Source organism: Gossypium raimondii, chromosome 3, assembly GCF_025698545.1.
Source record: "Gossypium raimondii isolate GPD5lz chromosome 3, ASM2569854v1, whole genome shotgun sequence".
Lineage (NCBI taxonomy): Eukaryota > Viridiplantae > Streptophyta > Magnoliopsida > Malvales > Malvaceae > Gossypium > Gossypium raimondii.
Window position 1 is genome coordinate 55,151,729 of NC_068567.1, and position 22,076 is coordinate 55,173,804.

The 22,076-nt window shown below is 32.5% G+C and overlaps 1 protein-coding gene across 1 annotated transcript; it reads left to right on the top strand.

Moving 5' to 3' along the window:
- Positions 1-15,152: 15,152 nt before the first annotated feature.
- Positions 15,153-18,116, top strand: LOC105794768 (receptor protein kinase-like protein ZAR1). The gene is made up of 2 exons (XM_012624076.2): positions 15,153-17,002; positions 17,101-18,116. Exons 1-2 carry the CDS (start codon positions 15,526-15,528, stop codon positions 17,775-17,777), a joined length of 2,154 nt encoding a protein of 717 aa, XP_012479530.1. The 5' UTR covers positions 15,153-15,525; the 3' UTR covers positions 17,778-18,116.
- Positions 18,117-22,076: the final 3,960 nt, after the last annotated feature.

The window sequence follows — 22,076 nt, forward strand, 5'->3', positions numbered from 1 at the left end:
CACTTTTTTGGCAAACAAGAGTAGATAGCCTACTTCTTTATGGTTCTTGAGCATTTAAATCATTTCGAAATTCTACATTTCAATCAAACATTCATATGCTCCTTACTGTGTAACTTGAATAGCACAAGTAAAAGTCATTTATAGTGGCTAGATATAGGTGACTCCAATTAATAAGAAAATACATAAGCTATGAGAAATTGAATTGCCATTAATCCAAAGCAAAAGCCTAGAGAAATTTGAAGGTCAAGTTGATGAAAGCCCCACGCGTGTGCTGAAGAGCACAACATAGGAGGAGAGCTTGACTGGTAGTAGAAAACAATCTCCAACACTAATTAAAAGTAAAGGAAAAGAAGTGACGCTTGCAGATAATCTTGAGACCAATTCAAGAGCATTGATAAGTAGACTGAGATCATTATCAAGGACTTGGAGGAGAAGACCAATGAATGTAAAGAAAATGCCTCTGATGAGCTCAAAAGCAAGGTTAAATAGAGGGTTTTGGAATTACTTGAGTCTAGATACTATAATGGATGGCAATGGGAAATCCATATTGAATTTTATGGCCCACATTAAAGGAAACCTTAGTGAGTTAGATCGAGAGTTTGCAATTTTCCCAGCGACATTGCACAAGGCAATGAAAAACTTGTAAATTCAATGTTTTATAACTTAAATATTCAGGGTGAGTAAAATATCCTGGAAGCATTTGAAATATTCAAGAAAAAACTACAGGTCTTCTTCAAATTAAGAGGGTTATCATGTTTAAAGCTCAAATAGAAGTTGATATGGTTACAAGAGAAAGGAAGTATTAGAACATGTTGCACATCTACACCAATAGAAATAAGGAAGAGGAGGAGGAGGGTCGTTATCATTTTGAGTTAATTGAAGCTGCCCCTACAAAATTAATTATGGAAGTCATAATCCTCCTAATTTTATTAATGATGGTATATGAATAGATGTTCAATCAAGGGAAAAACACATTACCTTGACTATTGTTTTTGAGCTTGAGGTTCTATATACATTCATTGGCATAAGGATTTCTATAACACCTTATACCCAACACTATCGTCGGGTTCGAGCTAAAATGTGTCACGTCCGTTGCCGGAGCAATTACGATCAATTCACATTTAAAATATACAATTTAGTGATCAAATCAAACAAATATGCATTCAACATGAAATACAATCACTCTCGGGCTTTATACGAGCTTACGGAAGCTCTATAGATAACCCAAGGTCGAATTGGGACTAAAATGAAAATTTTCAAAATTCAAGACCGATATCGTGATATAAGGGGGTTCCTCATCGCGACATGACATACTAACTTGGCCAAATGGCTTTCTCATCACAGCAATGAAATTCTTGTCGCGCTGTGACCTGGGCTCATAACTCATCGCGACAACATTCGCAACGTCACATACTGAACCTACAATACTTATTCACAAACCAATAATTTTCCATACAAACCAAGCCTAGCCTTATTCCTATGATGATTTTGACAATATGTACAGTAACTACAAGTCCATAATACATATTTATCACACAAGTATCATAATCTAACCACCATATACATATTATATTATAATTTCAAGGCATAAGTAGCACTCTACTTCTCAACTTACAAATGTTCCATCCAAATTAAACAATTCCCTAATGCAACCAAATTCATCCCAAACTATCACACTAGTTTCAATATAATACTAACCCTTACTACTATTTAATAAGATGACTAATACATATATCAACATATGCCCAAAAGAGTTTATATATGTATACAACCTATAATCAACTACCATTCAATCACCCATAGCAATTTCAAATCACACATATGTGCACTTAATGACATATAACATATCAATCATTTGTTAGGCACATATATGCATTGCATTCTCAAATACCTTCTCATACTTTATTAACATTCAACTAAAGAAATCCTAAGTTACATACCATATATATATATATATATATATATATATATATATATATACATACATAGCAATGTCAAAGTTAATTATATATCATCTTTAACATCAAATTCAACATGATACAACCACCTAGGTACATGCCAAGTTATAGTATTGCTTGGATGTTGAAGTCGATACACAGAAAATCAATCATATGCTAAGTAACATAACTCAATAGTATATCTACAAGATAAAGCAACATAATAGAGATAATACAATGTAACATTTAAGTTGTAATTTCATCATTCCGTATACATTTCTTACACATAAAACCCAAGTTCATGTTACCTCCTCAACAAAATCCCAAGCTTATAAGTTCATCCGTATTCCAGGTAACGTTTAGCTCATTATCACTTCAACTTAATATGTCATCCTGAGTTTCCCGATAATGATAACTTTCTGCACAATTCCTACCACCCCGGGTTGCCTGACAACAATGGTTTTCTCAATTCAAGTATGTTATTCCGTATAACACCCCTTACCCATTTCTGTCACCAGATTAGGGTTATAGAGTATTACGGCACATATCAAAACAATTTACATCATTAAACCATTCATTTATTAACTTAAATAACAACATTCAAATCTACATGCATTCATAGCATAATCACATTTACGGGCCTTAAAAATAGTTCGGGAACAATCAGGGATTAATTTGAATCAAAATAGAAAAATATGGAAAAGCTTGAAAATTTTGCAAACAGGGGTCACACGGCCGTGTGGCCAAGCCGTGTGGCTCAGAAACATGGTCATGTGGCCAAACCATGTACAATTCGAAATATGGGTCACACAGCCATGTTTCAGGCCGTGTGCCCATCCATGTCAGTATTCGAAATAAAGTCACACGGTCGTGTCGTAGACCATGTGCCAGATCGTGTGTGTATTCGAAATGAGGTCACACGGTCATGTCGCCAGGTCATGTAACTCTCTAAAATCGTGTGAAAAATCCTGTACTTAAAATCAAGAAGACACACGACCGTGTGACAGCCTGTGTCCCAAGCCATGTGCACTTTAAAAAGCTTCCAAAACAAGGAAAACTTTCATCCAAACCTTAAGTACCAAGCTAACTCAAAATCAACCATTTCTATACCCCAAATACACATTCAAATAACTTTAAAACACACCAAAACATACAACTTAAATGCATAACTAATGTACCCTCATTGACACTGTCGAAACCATTTTTATTTTGAAAAACGGGGTCGACTTTTAAAACGAAAATGGAGTCGCCACCAATCTTTTTTCGAGGTGTGATCGGGTCACCTTGAGATTAATCATTTTAATAAAATATTTTGATTTATTAAAATAATGATTTTGGTCTACAAAATTCGAGAAAACAGGCTCGAGAGTTGGTTACGTATGAGGAAGGATTAGTACCCTCGTAACGCCCAAAAATTGGTACCTAATTGATTAATTAACGTCCTAATGTCGAAAATTTGAAAAGATTTTAAAATACGATCCTCTTTAAAAACTTGAATAAATCGAATTTGATGTTAAGACCTCCTTGTCTCGAAGTAATAAGACGTCACATCCAGTAAGTTAGGATACGACATTTTAACCCTCGAAACTAAGTTTGTCTCATGCATTAAAGTTTTAAAAAGGATATTCGATTATTTGGATAAAAAAATCGAAACCCAGTAAGTTGGGGCACGATTTTCTCAAAGTTCCAAAGTACCGAATATTGCCTTATTTTTAAAAGTTTTCTTTTTTAAAATTGGGGAAAATTGACGCAATATTAAAACGATGCGTAAAAACTTTGATAAAAAAACGGAAATATGAAAATACAAATAAACAATTTATAAAACATATAATGGCAATTATTTAAATTCTAACATCAATAATCAAAGACCAATGAATTTAAAACAAAGAGTATAAAAAAATAAAACGCAAAATAAAATGTAAACAAATTAAAAAATAATGAATTTGAGAATGAATAATAAGAGAAAAAAAATTGAAATCAACAATATACAAATCAATAAAGAAATTATATATATAAAAAAAGTAGGTGTTGACACCATTTTTTTGATAAAAACTGGGGTCGACTTGGATTTTGAAAATAAAAACGAAAACGGGAGTCGCCACCAATCTTTTTTTGATGAGGTGTGATCGGGTCACCTCGAAAAGTGGTTGTTTTTAATAAACGATTTAATTTTTATTAAAACAACGATTTTGGTCTACAAAATTCAGAAAAATGGGTTCGGGAGTCGGTTACGCACGAGGAAGGATTAACACCCTCGATACGCCCAAAATTGGTACCTAGTTGATTACTTAATGTCTTGGTGTCGAAAATTAAAAAAACTCGAAAAGAATTTAAAAATACGATCCCTCTTTATATTATGTTATTTTAAAATTACTCGAATAAATAAAAATAAAAAATGCTTCCTTATCTCGAAGTAACAAGATGTCACATCCAGCAAGTTAGGACCCGACATATCGTATTTTGAGAGTAAGCTTGCCTTTTATTTTTTATTTAAACATCATTTATTTCAATTTTAAAAGGATATTCGGTTATTTAGGATCACGAGAAAAATCGAAGCCCAGTAAGTTAGGGCACGATTTCTCGAATTTTCTAAATATAGAATATTACCTTTATTTTTGAAATTTTATGCTTTTGAATTTGGAGTACGAATTAATGGAATTTAAAAAAAAACAAATGCGTGCAATTTTGATTATATTTGAAAAGAAGTTGTTCAAAACGGAAAGAATGCCGTACACAACCTATAATGAATATACAACATACACTTAAAATCCATAACATAATATGCATCATAAAATATACACATCACATTGATACAAATAAATCAAATGCATGAATAATAATGTAAGAAACAATATAACAAATAAATAATTAATAGAATGAAATTGCAATAATAATGGCAAGAATTAAAATAAACAAAATCAATATTTAAAATAGTGAATAAATAAATAAAATAAAACCTAATGTAAGTTTGATCAAAATTAAGTAAATAAATAAAAATTAAATGAAATATTAAATAAATTATTTTTTATGAGTAAATAAATAAGTAAATAAATAAAAACAATTAAACCGACTAGGGACTGAATTGAAAACGGACGCAAAATCTGGGGCTCGAATCGCAAATAAATAAAAGAGGTTACCAAAAGACTGAACTGAAACGCGCTCAAAACTCAAGGGACCGATTGTGAAATATTACCTCACTCGAAACGCAACGTTTTAATCGAGGGACTGCAGATGGTTCAATGACCAAATTGAAACAGACGCGAAAATTCGTGGCCAAAATCAAAAATAACAAAAAACCGCATTGAATACACTGCATAGGCGGAGGAGCTAAACATGAAATTAGCCCCTCCCACAAAACACGCGAATCCTGGTACCCCTGGGTCGGGTCACGGGTCAAACGCCAAAACGGCACCGTTTTGGCCATTGATACCAAGGCCCAAAACGGCGTCGTATTATACCCAATATAAATGCAAAAAAAAAAGAAAAAAATCAGTTTAACCCCTCTTTAAAAAAATCAGAGAACTTTCAGATTCTCTCTCTCACAGCCCTCCAATCCGGCTAATAGGGTCGTCGCCTGCGCTGCCATAGATCCACCACGGGCAGTGGCGTGCGACCCGAAGGTCGATTTTAGCCCGATTTAAAAGGCTGTTCAGTGACAGTGCCTTTCTTGGCCTAAAGACCGGAGGAAAATGAGACCCCCGTGCCCTCCCTTGTCACGATTCCGGCGGCCACAAAGGGCTCTGGCAATGGGACTCGCGGGCAACTCCAGGTATTCCCCTTCTGTTCCTTTCTTTTTTATATGTATGTTTACTTTTTATTAACAGATTAAAAAAACGGATTTGTAAAAAGAAAAATGAAAAATAAGATAGATAAATCGAAAAAGAGAAAGCAACCTGTTAACTTTGATATTGCTTTTTGATTTCTAATGTTAAAAAGGCCAAGAAAAAAAACTACAATGTTTGTGTTCGACTTATATAGCCGATTTTTACAACCCCTAAACTTCTATTTTTGTCGTTTGCAATTTGGATTGTGTTTATTGTCTTCTTCTTTTGCGTGTTGCAGGTGGTGTCAGACGCGCATGGAGGGCTAGCGATAGGTGAGCGGCGGCGGTGGCCAGGGGACTTGCATGAGGCTGGCAGAGGCGCAGGAGGCATGCGGCGCCAAAAAGGGTTAAGGAACCCTAGGGTTTTTTTCTGACTTAGTTTAATTTTTGGGCTTGGTTTGGGTTAAGGGTTTTGGGCCATATTGGGCCATTGTAATGGACTATTTAATTTATTTTAATTTTGAGTGTTTTGCTGGTATGGGCCCGGGCAAAAATTGGGCTCTACAGTAGGTAATATATGTATAAGTTTGGAATAAATAATATATAAAAATGAAAATAGGTAATATATAAAGTAATAATATATAAATGAGTTTAAAAATAAATATTGTGTAATAAGGAATTTAGAACAAGTTATACACAAAACATCTTAAAAATAAATGGTATATAAAATAGATAGTATAAAAAAATTTGCAATTGATAATATATGAAAAAAAATTAAAGCAAATAATCAAACAATTTAAAATGGATGATTTATAACACGAGTTTTAAAAATAAACAACATGCGGAACATAATATTAAAACAAATAAAGTATATAATTAATGGAAGAAAATAAAAGAATGATAAGAATGGTTAAATGAATGAACAATATGTAAATAAGAAAGTCGATGGATAAATAAACGAATAAAAGTAAAAGAATAATTAATGATTAAAAAATTAAATGAATAAATAAAAAAGGTTAAAAAAACGCTTAAGTCAGCCTAACTCTCACAATATGAAGATTCAACTAAATTCCTTCACTAAAATCCAACTCAAATGAAAGCAACTTAAAAAGAAACAAAGATGAACGAAGAACAAAATAAGAACAAGCCACAGAAAATAAGAACGCAAGAGAGGGAGAAATTTGAGTGAATGCTCTTAAGAATTATTATTGCTCCAAACTCAAGTGTTTTACAATGAAGGGAGAGGCATCTATTTATAGTTGAGCCTCCCTAAATCCAAAGGTATAGATCAATTACATCAACGGCTAAGATTAAAGGGTATCTACAAATTAAATCTCTAAGATTACAAAATCATATCTTCTAAGATTGCATATTATTTCTAAGATTACATATCATATCTAAGATTGCATATCCTTGAAGATTATATTTCTATATGCGTCAAGCTTGTAGATGGACCTTCAACTTTTGCAAGTAATGGGTCATTCCGATCGGGCCAAATGATATAATTTTGGACTGGACCTGGACTTTGTTTTATTATTTTGGGTTTATTTTTTTTTGTGAGCTCGGGCTAAATTGGCCTATTACAGACACCACAATTCAATTGCCAAATCAAATTCACATTTCATACCAAACTGGTTTGCAATAAAAGTTTTCAAATACCTACAATAACTCATGCCAATTTCACCATTTCATTCAATCCATTCAAGTCTACTTCTACCATAGTCCAGTCATTCACAAGTAGCATTGAACAAAATGACCAAAACACATACATATGGACTTTTACAAGCCAAAAGCCAAGGCATATATATAAACATATGAACCAAAATCTAAGTAGGACAACATCATTCAAGTATAAGAAATACCACAAGTGACAAGTAACCAAAACATTTACAATCACCTATTACATGTCATATAATCCAAAGATAAACATATCAAAAACCACCAAAAAATATCCAGATTGTGTGATTCTTTGAGTTGATCCGATTGCTCGAACGTAATATCTACAAGAAAATAGAAGAAAATACACGAGTAAGCTATACTAGAGCTTAGTAAGTTCAACGGTTAAAACGATAAACTTACCGTAAAAACATATAAATCACAAAGTAACAATTAATAAACTATAATCATGCCAATCACAACCATTCAACATGTGAGTTTTTATATCAATACACATTATAAATAGTCTATTCAATTATACTAAATCATTTAATGTCAACTCATGTTAATCAATCAAAAATTCATATAGCCATTCACAAATGAATTACAAATCATGTAACCATTGAAACTCTGTCTGATGAACAATATAATAGATTCAGATACGCGGTTAACCATCCAGAACACACTAGATTGCTCAAACGAGCTTAACCAACCGAAAACACACCTGGGCACTAAGCGCCTAGCTCGTAGGCTAACATCCCTTCGAAACACACTTGGCCACCAACTGCCATGCCCGAAGGCTTTACATCCGCACCTAGTAACACACCAGAATCACTGTAAATATAACACGATAATCCGTAACGAATGTTGGACTTCGGTATATTCAGTGAACAGTAACGAATCAAATAATCATCATCTCATTACAAGTCAGACCCATATCGGGCGCATTAAAACCTATTGGCATGCCAATTTTATCCTATCCTACATTCATCAAGCTCAATATAACATCGAATAACAATGTCCAATTAAATTACTTTCTCGACTCACATCAATTTATTTCAATTCAATTATGTCAGAATATCCAACAATATCAACTCGTACTTAATATAAAATTTAATTTGTACAAAACTAAACCATACGAACTTATCAGTGCTAAACTACAGAGACAATGAAAGTTCAAGGACTACTTAGCAACTTTCCCCTTTCCTCTGTTATCTACTTGTTCTTGATCTATAAAATAGTTTATTTCAATTTATTAATCTCAATTTCATATGATATTCAATTTAATGCATATGACTTCCTATTTACAATTTTTCACATCTGCCCCAAACTTTTACATTTTATTCAATTTGATCTTTAAGACCAAAACATGATTATTTTCACAATTAATCCCTATACCCAATAAACCAAATTCAATTACACCCAAATACAATCCACACATGCTGGAACTTTTTTCAAGAAACCATGCCTATTTTAATTTATTTACAATTAAATCCCTAAACTTAAATATCTTACAAAATCACTTAACAAAATATTTCTTTTAACACCCAAGCATAGTAATCTACCATTAAACTTAAAAAACATATCATATTCATCAATGGCATCTTCCAAAAAATTTAAAAATTTAACAAATTAACTCTCGGGTTAGCTAGATTAAGCTAAAACGATTACAAAAACATAAAAATTACTAAAAACAGGACCAAAAGTCATTTGCATGCACTAATCCAAGCTTTGTCGTGACTTAAGCTAGAAAAAATGGTGTTTTCACTTCTTCAAAATCGGTGGATTGCTATGGGAGATGACAATATACTTGTTTTTTTTGTTTGTTTAATTTTACTTAATTATCTAATTACTATATTACCCTTTTTATTTAACTTAAAGATTCATTAAAATCAATGCTACAACCGTCCACTTCATAAACACATGGTATATTTACCATTTAACTTCATTATTTTACATTTCAATTGTCATTTAGTACCTTTAACTAATAGAAATTAACTTTTGTAGTTTTTACGATTTAGTCCGTTTTACTTAATTAAATATCTAAACATTAAAATTTCTTAACCAAAATCAATACAACACTAATGACCTTGTAATTAATATTTACAGACTGACACATCAGAATTGTGGTTCCAAAACTATTATTTTTGACACCACTAAAAAACGAGTTGTTACATCCCGGGTTGCCTGGCAAATATGACCTACCACCCCGGATTGCCCAGCAACAATGGTTTACCATGCCGGATTATCCGACAATGATGGATTTCTCAATTCAAACCTGTCATCCCAGGTTACTCGACAACAATGACTTACCACCTCGAATTGCTCGACAACGATGGTCTATATAGCATTCTAGCCCTCATGGCAAATCAATTATCATATGTCACAATATATCTCAATTTAATTTCATACCAATTGTCTAATATCAATCAAATTAATCCCTGCCTTGACATATAATCGTAAATATGCCAAATCAATTCAAGTTATTCATAATGACTTACTTCAACTATGTACATGGTAAAATAACATAAAAACGCGAAACTTAAATAGGTCTTAAGTCATAGAAATACATACCGTAAATTCCAAGCTATTCGTTAATAGTTTTGTATTTTCCCTTCCTTTTCCAGGAACCCAGATCGACGTTAGCTACATATTAACATAAACACATAGAATTGTCAATAAACAGCCAAATTCGCAATCAATTTTCATTTTATACAAACTTTTCAATTTATTTAATTTAGTCCCTAAAACCAGAACTAACATAACTTTCAATCTAAAGCTTCAAATTGAAATCAATTTTCACTATTAACCATTAGGAAGCTCTAATTTCTCATTTTTATAGTCAATTTTTCAATTTATTCAGTTTATTCCCTAATGTACGAAACTATCAATTAACTTCACAATTTAGTCATTTGTCACCTCTAAACTTAAAATCTATCAATGTAACACCTAAAACTTCAAGAAATCAACAATGGTAACTTCATAAAACTTTAACGGTTTCACAAATTGATACATGGGCTAACTAAATCAAGCTCCCATGACCTCAAAAACATAAAAATTATAAGAAAAAGACTAAATTACATTTAACAAAATAGGGTCGAATACTTTAAAGCTCTCCTTAGGTTTTTCTTTGTTTAGCTTCGGGTAGAAGATGAAAATAGATGATGGAAATGTTGTTTTCATCCACTATCTCTATTTTTATGTTTATTATATTAAGTTAATTAACTTTAACTTATTAATTAAAATTTAATTTTAATTATTTATATACATACATAATTCTTACCGTCCACCATTATGAATCCCAACATGGTCTATTTGCAAATTTTACCTTTAGTTAATTGCAATTTAGGTCTTCAAGCCATTTTATAATTAAAATCTATAATGATTAAACTTTATGATTTAGTCCTAAACCTTAATTAATCACTAATTCGATAAAATTACCTATTCAAAATTCAATTCACTAATATAATAACTTTGTAAATATTTAATAAAAATATTTACAAGCTCGGTTCACGAAAATGGGGTCTCAAAATCATGTTTTTTTGACACTACTAACTTTTAGGTTGTTACAATTTCATCTTTGTGTTAATTTGGTATTAATATTGTGAATTGATATTATTTATCCCTTTTTTGCTCCAAGAATGATATCAGTGTCACTACCAATGCACCAAAGGTAGATAACGGTGATTGGCACCTAATTAATGCTTTGCTTTCGACCTGGACTTTGTTCCTGATGACAGAGTCACCTAGTACTAGTTCCAATTGACCTTAGATGAATGGTATATGAATAGATGTTCAGTCAAAGGAAAATGACATTATCTTTACTTTTGTTTATTGAGTTTGAGGTTTTATGTCCTTTCGCCGGTGTAAGGGTTTCATCTTTGTGTTTATGTAGTATGTTGAGGTAAGTTTTTAGAGTGACTAGCTAAGTGCTACTTGAATATGGTTACTTCTACTATCACTATGACAATTTGTCTGTTACTTATCATATTTGGAGTTAGCAATTTATTGAAACAAAATCTTTGTGCTTTGAATGGTGTTGATATTGTGGATGTATAGAAGTCCGACTTTGAAGATCAATTCATTTGAAGAAACTTACCTTGAAGATTGGATTAAATCAGATCATGTATATCAGATCCTTTGGATTGTAGAGATCGAATTGGGGAGCATTGAATGTATATATTCAAATAGTCCACTTTACATTGGTCTCTATGAGTATATCGTATTTTGCTATATTATAGGTACTATTATTAAGAGATTGGATTGTAATTGATCTCTAGTATGTTAACAAGTCCCGAGAACTCTTATATATTGAAAGACTTGTATAGGTTTATGTACTGAGTATTGAGAGCACTTTATTGTTCATTAAGGAACATGTTTGTGATGCATTTGAGAGTAAACTATCTGTGTTTAGAACATAAGTTCTCAGAGGGAGAACATAGAAGTGAGTGACTTAGGTCTTTAAGATACAAAAGTGAGGTTTCTATACTCGGAGAGTGATAGGACTTGATTCACTTGTTGCATTAAGGATTAAAGATAGTGAAGTTACTCATTGAGCTAGACTCCATAGACGTAAGGAAGTCGAATTGTTTAAACAATCCTTAGTGCCGCTTGTTTACTCTATTTTATTTGTTCATCACAATGGCAACCAAAGTGATCACTACAATCAAGTACTTTTAGTCAAACACTATCAATTAGCAACTGTGTAATTTAACATGGTATTGTTATTGTGAATTGATATTATCGATTCCTTTTTTAGCACTAAGAATAATATCATTGTCACTGCCAACACAATGAAGGCAAATAATGGTGGTTGGCTCCTAACTAAGGCTTTAGCTTTCAACTTGGGCTTTGTTCCTGATGACAAGGTCACTTAGTACCATTTCTAACTAATCTCAAAGGTTTGAGACCTTTTTGAAGAATTCTTATTATTTTTGTTTTGTTTGCCTATGCTTTGCATGAACTCTTTGAATCTCCTTTTTTTGTAATTTTTTAAAACAATACAATCTAATTAATGGATAAAACATTTTTATATATTATAATTTTATTTTTTAATATACTCATGAGATATATGTCATACTTTAAACCTATTTATGGAATCTAAAAAATTCCATAGGTTTTGCATGGGATAGTTTTTCTCTCTATATATAAAGATCAATATCATAACTTTACCTTTGTTTTCTTTTTAGCCAATATTGCCAAAATTGAATTGATCTAATCGATTGAGTTTGATATTAATCGTCGAATCGATGATATATAATAGGAAATAACACGAACCATTATCAATTGATAATAAATTGAATATCGAGAAAAATACAATAGTTGAACCAATTCCATCGATTATGAATTTTTATATAAATATTTTTTTAAAAATAGTTTATATATTATTTTATTAAATTGAAAATCGATAATACGATGGGATTAATTATGAAATTTGTGAAGGTAGTTTCCAACGCAGCCTATGACAAGGGGGGGGGGGTATGAGAATGAATTGAAAAAACATGGAAGTGGGGCTCAGCCTTCAGAGTTGATAGCCCCCACACTGACAAAGGCTAGCTACCACTCTAAGTTCACATGCTAATTTATCTCCCTTTTCCTAAAATCTCACGACAAATTGAAAGTGAAAATGAAAGACGCTGAGAGGCATGGAGGAAACCAATCTATTGTACACGTGGAGAACATTCGAGAGGTGTACGTACTGGCCCCCACTGCTTACAAATACATCACGACCGTTTCTTATTTAATGGGTAATTAGATGGCATGTCCAATCCTCGCTTGACAATCAAACTTGTATTTCGCTTTTCTGTTTTCCTTTAATATTTTTTTTATAAATTATCTGCTTTTCTAAAGCCTTAAAAATAATAACAAAATTAACAAATATTTTATTTTCTATAATATTATCCTAATATAAAATTGAAATACTATAATATTTTTATATTAATAATTTCACCATTAAATGATATATCACATTAATTTAAAATATTATTTTTGTATAAAATAAGTAGTTACAACTTTTAATTTATTCTAAACTTGACATATATAATTTATATAAATAAAACATAAAATATAATTATTAAAATAATAATATGAAAATTATAAAAATATTGTTGTAATTTTGTAACAATGTACCTTATCTAATGTACCGTCAATAGAACTTTTATAAAAAAATTCATCAACAAAATCAATAAGACCTATGTATATTTATACTGGTTGGGTTATATGTCTAGTATGGAGGTCTTTTCGAAACGTGGGAAAGTTTAGGTAAAAATATAGACTTGAAAAAATGGTCTTGGACAAAAAATAATGTCTGTTTCTAAATGGGCTGGGTCTCGAATAAGATTTTTTACTTGACTCGACCTGATCCGAATCAGCTATTTTATTGTTGCTGTTTTAGACGTTCTGTTATTATATTGTTACTATTTTATTATTGTTATTTAGATATTGTATAATTCTTATTTTATTGTTAATTTTGTTATTATTGTAGAGGCATTTGCTTGCTAAATTGTAACTATCTTAATATCATTTAAGTATATATAATGTATTATATTTTTTAAATTTATTTTTATATAAAAATAATCTAAAATAATTAATACAAGCAAACCGAATAAGATTTGAATTTAACATTTTTATTTTAGACCAAATTTAAATAATATTTTAGATGGAATTAAATCTAAACTTGAAAATTCAACTCCACCCCAAGAGGTATTTAGACTGCATTTTGGTGTGTTAGTATTGTGGAAGATGAAAGCAGAAAGTGAGCATAATCATAAAACATGTTCCCTTAACCGATAATGAGAAATGTGGAGGTAATGATGAAGACTGACTGCTTCCCCCACTTGTATTTTACAAAACCCTACTTGAAATTGAATTTATTCATGTGTTTTGCATTTAATATCAAATCTTACAATCATTTTGATTTTTTTATATGGGTGAATTATAATAATAGGATAAAGTTTGAACAATAAATATTATTAGTGCGACTCGAATTCAGATCATATTTAGAGTAGTGAATACCTTAACCATCAAATCATCACTTAAAATTCATATAAGATATCTAATCCTACAATCAAATTAATTAACTATTTATACATAAATGAGATTGATGACCAAAATCCAAAAGTTTAAAGCAACTATTGACTTTTTCTTTTTATGCCACTGTTTCCACTTGGATTTTTCCTGTTTCTCTTATATAAACCTATTAACAAATTTAATTTTATGTGATTGAATTTTAAAACTAAAATTTTATTTTATTTGTATTTTATTACTTGATTTTTATTTTTAATTAAATTTTATACTCAACATTAACTTTTTATGATTTTACGATAAATTAAAAAAAGTGTTTCAAACATTTTATTTTAATAAGTAATAATAAATTGATTTACAAAAATATTAAAATTACAGAAATTAACATAGAAATTTTATTTTATGAAAAAGTCTTGGAAAAAGGTTCAGCTTTATTTATAAAATAAAATTGTATTTTCATTAATTTATTAGTTTAATTATTAAATAATATATTTTGTTGGTTGGCTCTCAAAGAAATTAAGATAACAGAATTGAAAAATATTACAATTTTGTTAAATTTTATTTTAAATTATTCAAAACTAAAGTTGAATGAAAATTCAATATTTAATAAAAGAAAAATAAATTTATCTATAATCTAAAAATATAATGAAAATAAAAAGTAATACCAAAATTAATCACAAGTTAACAACAGTTCCTTTGGAAAATATCATGATAAAATAGATTGGAGATATGTTGCAATAAAAAGAAGAATGTATATCAGTAGTATTCATCAATTCTCTCCAGCTTTCACCTTTTTCCTCCCTGTTTTATTTTATAACTTTAGCTAAGTAAAAGTTTTTCTCATCTATTTTCCCAAGGTCTTGCAAGCAAGCAAAGCTGAAGCCTTTACCATTCTTCAACATATAATATACACTCTTCTCTTTTTTCTTACCAGTCCTACCTCACCACACTCTGTCTCTCTCCTCCTTCTTCTTCTCCCTTTCTTTTGAGTCTCCATTGTTATCTCTTTCCAAGCTTTCTCCTTCATTACTTGCTCTTTTCCCCAGGTAGACAGAAAGGTAAGGCCTTTGAACCCAAAGATTTGCATTTTCAACATTTTCTTTCCAACGGTCATATATTTTTAATTTCTCCTTTTGTTCTGTGGATATGCTTTCTTGGGTTTTGGTGGTTCTTGTTGTCTTGAACTTTCATGATGATGTGACTTGTTTGAACAATGAAGGGTATGCTCTCATATCGTTTAAGCAGTCCATCTACGAGGACCCTGAAGGGTCTCTAAGTAACTGGAACTCTTCTGATGACAACCCTTGTTCATGGAATGGGGTTACATGCAAGGAACAAAGGGTTGTTTCTGTTAGCATTCCAAAGAAGAAACTCTATGGGTTTCTTCCTTCTTCTTTAGGCTTTTTATCTGATCTTCGCCATGTAAATTTGAGGAACAACAAATTCTTTGGGACTTTGCCTGTTGAGCTCCTTGAAGCTCAAGGGTTACAGAGTTTGGTTCTTTATGGGAATTCCTTATCTGGGTCTTTGCCTAAAGACATAGGGAAGCTTAAATATCTTCAAACGTTAGCTTTGTCTGATAATTTCTTTAATGGGTCCTTACCCTCATCAATTGTTCAATGCAAGAGACTAAAGACCCTTGATCTCAGCCGGAACAATTTCACCGGTTCTCTGCCAGATGGGTTTGGGACTGGCTTGGTCTCTCTTGAAAAACTTGATCTCTCTTTCAATAAGTTCATTGGTTCAATTCCTAGCGATTTGGGAAATCTGTCTAGTTTGCAAGGAACTGTTGATCTGTCACACAATCTTTTCGCCGGTCCCATTCCGGCTAGCCTTGGAAATCTTCCTGAGAAGGTTTACATTGATCTTACATTTAACAATTTGAGTGGGCCAATACCCCAAAATGGTGCTCTAATGAACAGAGGACCTACTGCATTTCTAGGGAACCCTGGGCTTTGTGGCCCTCCTTTGAGGAACCCCTGTTCTTCAGATACTCCAGGTGCAAATTCACCTTCGTCATATCCGTTTTTACCTAGTAATTACCCACCCGGAAGGTCAGATGACAATGAAAGTAAATACGAGAGAGGGAGAGGACTCAGTAAAGGAGCTGTTATTGCTATAATAGTGAGTGATATAATTGGAATATGCCTTGTTGGATTGCTATTCTCCTTTTGTTATTCAAGGATCTGCCCATGTAGTAAGGATAAAGATGACCATGGCTATGGTTTTGAGAAGGGAAGGAAGGGAAAGGAGTGTTTTTGCTTCAGAAAAGACGAATCAGAGACTTTATCAGAAAACGTAGAGCAATATGATCTTGTACCACTGGATACACAGGTGGCATTCGATTTGGATGAGCTGCTTAAAGCTTCTGCTTTTGTTTTGGGGAAGAGCGGCATCGGTATTGTGTACAAGGTTGTGCTTGAAGATGGACTTTCCTTAGCTGTGAGAAGATTGGGTGAAGGAGGCTCGCAGAGGTTTAAGGAATTTCAGACTGAGGTAGAAGCTATTGGAAAGCTGAGGCATCCTAATATTGTTACTCTAAGAGCATATTATTGGTCAGTTGATGAGAAGCTTCTCATCTACGATTACATGCCTAATGGAAGTCTTGCCACTGCATTGCATGGTATGTTTCACCAGGCTTTCTTTAAGTACTATAATGTTCTTTCCATTACTATCGTTCATCTTTTGTATTGATTGTCCCCATTTTCTTATCACTATCAGGGAAGGCGGGAATGGCATCATTCACACCATTATCGTGGTCTGTTAGACTTAAAATCATCAAGGGTGTGGCCAAAGGCTTGGTTTATCTGCACGAGTTCAGCCCCAAAAAATATGTTCATGGAGATTTGAAGCCGAGTAATATATTACTTGACCAGAACATGGAAGCCCACATTTCTGATTTTGGACTTGGACGGCTTGCCAATATTGCTGGAGGGTCTCCAACCACACAATCTAACCGAATACCTTCAGATAAACCGCTAGAGAGACTACAAAAGAGTGCTTCCTCCGAAGCTGCTCCACTCTACTCGAACTTGGGATCTTTTTACCAAGCTCCTGAAGCCCTGAAAGTGGTGAAACCATCACAGAAGTGGGATGTCTACTCATATGGTGTAATCTTGCTAGAGATGATCACGGGAAGGTCACCCGTGGTTCATGTAGGTACCTCAGAAATGGATCTTGTTAATTGGATCCAGCTATGCATTGAAGAGAAGAAACCACTTTCAGATGTTTTAGATCCTTACTTAGCTCCCGATGCAGATAAAGAGGAAGAGATAATTGCAGTTCTCAAGATCACAATGGCTTGTGTGCATAGCAGCCCCGAAAGGAGACCAACTATGAGGCATGTCTTGGATGCTTTGGACAGGTTGGTCTTATCAACTGATCAAAACACCAACTAAAACCAAGGACCTGGTTAGTTGAGTTCCACTTGAACTGAAACTTTTTAGGTGTATAACAAATTGTGGCAGTGGATAGCAACAAAGGAATGTTAATGTCTCTATTTTATGTAGGATGATGCCCTTGTTTATGGCAAGGGCTAGGTGATGGTAGGTCTGCTACAAAAGCTACCGTGAGTTTTTTTTAACTGCTTTGTGCTTGTGCATGAATTGACCGTCTGTTATAGTAATACAGTGTATGTGGTGGGTGTTTTTTTTTTCTTGCTCTTGTAGCAGACCTTTTTGTCCCTTGTTTTTTTCTTGGTCAGTGAAAGTTGATTATCTTAATTGTTTTCATTTCAATTTTAGCTTGTCCAGACATATGATCTTGAGCTACATAATATTTATATATTATGCATGAATTCCCCAAGGCGCACCACGTTGGGGTCTCCAAGTCATCATAGAATATACTATTCCATTATATATTACATGCGGATATATATATATATATGGTGAGTGAAGTGGCCTTGGTATTAAATAATAATAAATAAAATAGAGAAGAGAAAATGGGGGATCTTTGGGTGTAATTCGTAAAGAATAGTTTTCCTTGATTTTGGAGCAAAGGGATGAAATGCAAGTTGCAAACAGCCATATGATGGGATTAAATGCAGAGTTTGGTTAGAAGGAATAGAATGTGATGGAGGTTGCTTTTCTTTTACACTCGGCTCTAATTCACATCCAAAGGCGTAGTCCAGAGTTGACCATCGCATATGCTTTTCACACATTAGGCCCCGCTGAATATAATTATAATGTGGATGCTTTGACTGATGATGAGGTGATTCAAGTAGGCAATGAATGGCAGCTTGCTGATGTGGGATAAAGCATCTGTCAGTATGAAAGTTTAGAATAAGTAACCATTCTCAAATTAATGCGTCCTTCTAGTTACTAGTCATTATATGGTTGATAGCCGCTTATGGCTTTTTCATAAATAAAAAAAATTATCCTCTATCCTTTTTAATTATTTTATTAAATATTAAATCCATCAATAATTTTTTTGTTATAATTAATAGTTAGTACCAATTTTATTTTGGGTAAACTCAGCCATGGTCGCTTTTACTTACATTAGGTTTACGTTTTAGTCACTTACGTTATCGTGTTGTAACATTGTAACGGTAAGCTGACATGGCACGTTAAATTATCATTTTAAATAAAAATTTTAGGTTAAATTATACAATTGGTCCCTATATTTTTTTGTTTTGAGCAATTTTTTTTTCTTTTGTGTTCTTTTAACTTTTTTTTCCCATTATTTTTCATTCTCTTCTGCTTCCCTCTCTATTTTCTTACTTTCTCCATTTCTTTTAACACATGAGAAAGTCGAATTGGCAATGAATAAAGAAGCATGGTATGGGTTTATGGGTTTTGATTGTAGGCAATAATGGCTTTTGACTTCTTGCTTCTTTCATCACTACCAACTCGACTTCTTGATATGTTAAAGGAAATGGAGAAGGTAGGAAAACAGAGGGAGAAACAGAAGAAAATGGAAAATAATGAAAAAATGAGTAAAGTTTCAAGAACATGAAAGAAAAAAAATTAAATTGCTAAAAAAAAAAGGGACCGATTGCATGATTTAACCTAAAATTTTTGTTTGAAATGATGATTTAACGTGCCACGTCAACTTACCGTTACACCGTTAACGGCTAAGTGACTAAAATGTTACAACATGATAACGTAAGTGACTAAAACGTAGCATGAGATAAACAAAAGTGACCATGGGTAAAATTTACCCTTTTATTTTTCACACGTAATGATGAGATTTGACATCTGAATAATTTTTTAGATTTTACTAGCTTTTTTTTTTACCCATTTTGTTCCTCTTCCCATTCATAAAACATCCAATCCATTTGAAAGTAAATCAAGCCAAATGGAAGGTTTTAACATTACCTTTAAAAGAAAAAAAGAACCCATTAAAATACAAGTAAAAAAAATCTTAAAATTTGAAGCATGGTTTAATAAAAATGCCAGTGTCACTGAAATTTGTTTAATAAAAAATAAGAAGGTTAGGATTTAGAAGTGTGTGGTGAAATAGGATATGAGAGCAATCATGTCATCTCCCCGGCGCGAATGAAGGGAGTAAAAGAAAAAACAAAAGTCTTGAGACAAAGAGAAATGAAGAGTGTGGTAGCTGTGTTTTGCCATAGCTGGGCAGTCAATCTGTCTGTTTTCATGACTTTTAACCCTATCTTTGTTGTCGGAATGTATACCATTCCATCGGTCTAAACCTAGATCCAGTTCACCCACCCCTACTCCTCCCAACATCCCACTCTTTACTTTATTTGAGTAATGTAGATTCTGAAAAACATACGCGACAAAGAATTTCTGTCTTATGTCAAATAAAATTTATTATTATGATTATTACTTTTTCTATTATTATGTTGTTAAATATGCCAAGTTTGATTAAATGATTAGTGGGGGAAAATGAGAGATCCGGGGTATCGTAGATTACCAAAACCAAATTTGGTGCTCCAACAACCAGATCCCTAAATTTTGCTCATTTTCACTATTGATAACATTTTCTTAATTTTATGACATTGGAATGGTGGAATCCTATGTTTTGAAATTGGTGATATAACTCGGTAAGATTTGTTAAAAAAGAGAGTGGAAAATGGGTATGAAATAATTTTAAAACTCGTGATCAGTATCTACTCCTACAGAATGCGAAGAATTAATTATTAAATTTATTATTAAGTTTGGTTTTTTAAATTGTGTTTTAGAGTCCATCTACCGGCCTCCTCATTAGCTCTTGGAGCATCATGAGATGGGTGGCTATTAATTGTTTGAAGAATTTGGTAGGCAGGTGGATGTTGGTCATGTTTCATGTGAATTTTAGGCCAACTTTTACCGTTACTGGTTATTTTTAAATCTGTAGTTTTATTATTAATGTATTACACGTTTCTCAATTTGATTATTCATAATGTTTATAGTTTTTAAAATTTAAAATTTTAGTATCGATGAAAATTTGGTTAAATATATTAATTAATTTTCCTACAAAAATTACAAGACGAATGTACAACAGATGGATGTATGTTTTGAATGAGTTAAATGGTATATTTTCTTTCGTTCTTTCTAGTCCAGGTTGATTGCAAATTGAAGTCCTGAACAAGTAATAGAGCTCATCTAAAAGGTTCAATTGCAGACGAGTTTTAAATCCAATTTCATCAAATCATGGTGACCCTGGGGAGCTTATTTGAAAGCCTAGGTAGGCCATTAAGAAAAACAGTAGGACTCGAGTTAGATATGAAAAAAACCTCTATTTCAAAGTGAAGCCAAAGGTCATACAAAAACAAATAAAGACAAACTAGGCTAGCTGCTCATACCAGCTGTCCAAAGAAAACATAAAGAGCATAGAAAGGAGTAAACCAGCTGGCACACAAAACAAAGCTTTACCATTCCAGGCATGTGAAACACAGCGAGTTTCAACACCCAGAAAAAAACTGATGAAAAAACGATTAGAAGCATCCTCGAAACTCAGAAACAGCCGCTTATCCTCTTGTATCTGCTGTAACATGAAACTCGGCACCTCCTCTACCCAGTACCTTTAACTCCCCTCCTTCATGCCTGTTGCCGCAAGAATATGTGTTGCTTTTTTACCATCCCTGGGCGTGAATCGAGCTTCACAAAAAAGGAAATGTCTAAACAACAATCCAGTATCTTCAACAATGGGTATAACTGGTGAGAAATCCGGCGACAACTTCTTGACGATACACAACGAGTCCCCTTCTAAGTCGTCTAATTATTTGTGTGTTTCTGTTTCCATCATCCAACTATACAAAATTTCATTTTCGTCTCTAACATTATCATAAATGATTGCATGTCCTTTTAAATTAGTATAATTACACATTTAGATAGTAACACTTACACATGCTCTCAATTTAATCCCAATTTTAAATATTACAATTACTATTCTCCTCCTCCCTAATTGTCACTTTCTCTGTCGCTGCGACAACCAACTTATCATTGATCCCTGCACCAGCTATTTTTATTCGTGTTCTCCCTATTGCCATTGTTATCCTTTTTCAATGGTGCTACTGCTACAGTCGCCACTTCTGCTGCCCTCCACCTACTCTGCGTCACAATCACTTTCCCTACCTTAAATACAATCATTCATCCTCCTTCTTCGATTTATAAAATATTATTTATTTTAAATAGTATTTACATGAAATATGTTATTTTTATTTTAAAATAATAAACGTGGAAAAGAAAACTATTTTTCTAAATATTAATTAACAATGTTATCAATTCCTTAATTTTATATGTGGAGTTAAA

Excerpts from the sequence above, each read along its gene's own strand:
- LOC105794768 (XM_012624076.2), top strand. The coding sequence starts at position 15,526 with ATGCTTTCTTGGGTTTTGGTGGTTCTTGTTGTCTTGAACTTTCATGAT. Across the intron at positions 17,003-17,100 it reads TCTTGCCACTGCATTGCATG|GGAAGGCGGGAATGGCATCA; the intron begins GTATGTTTCACC and ends TATCACTATCAG.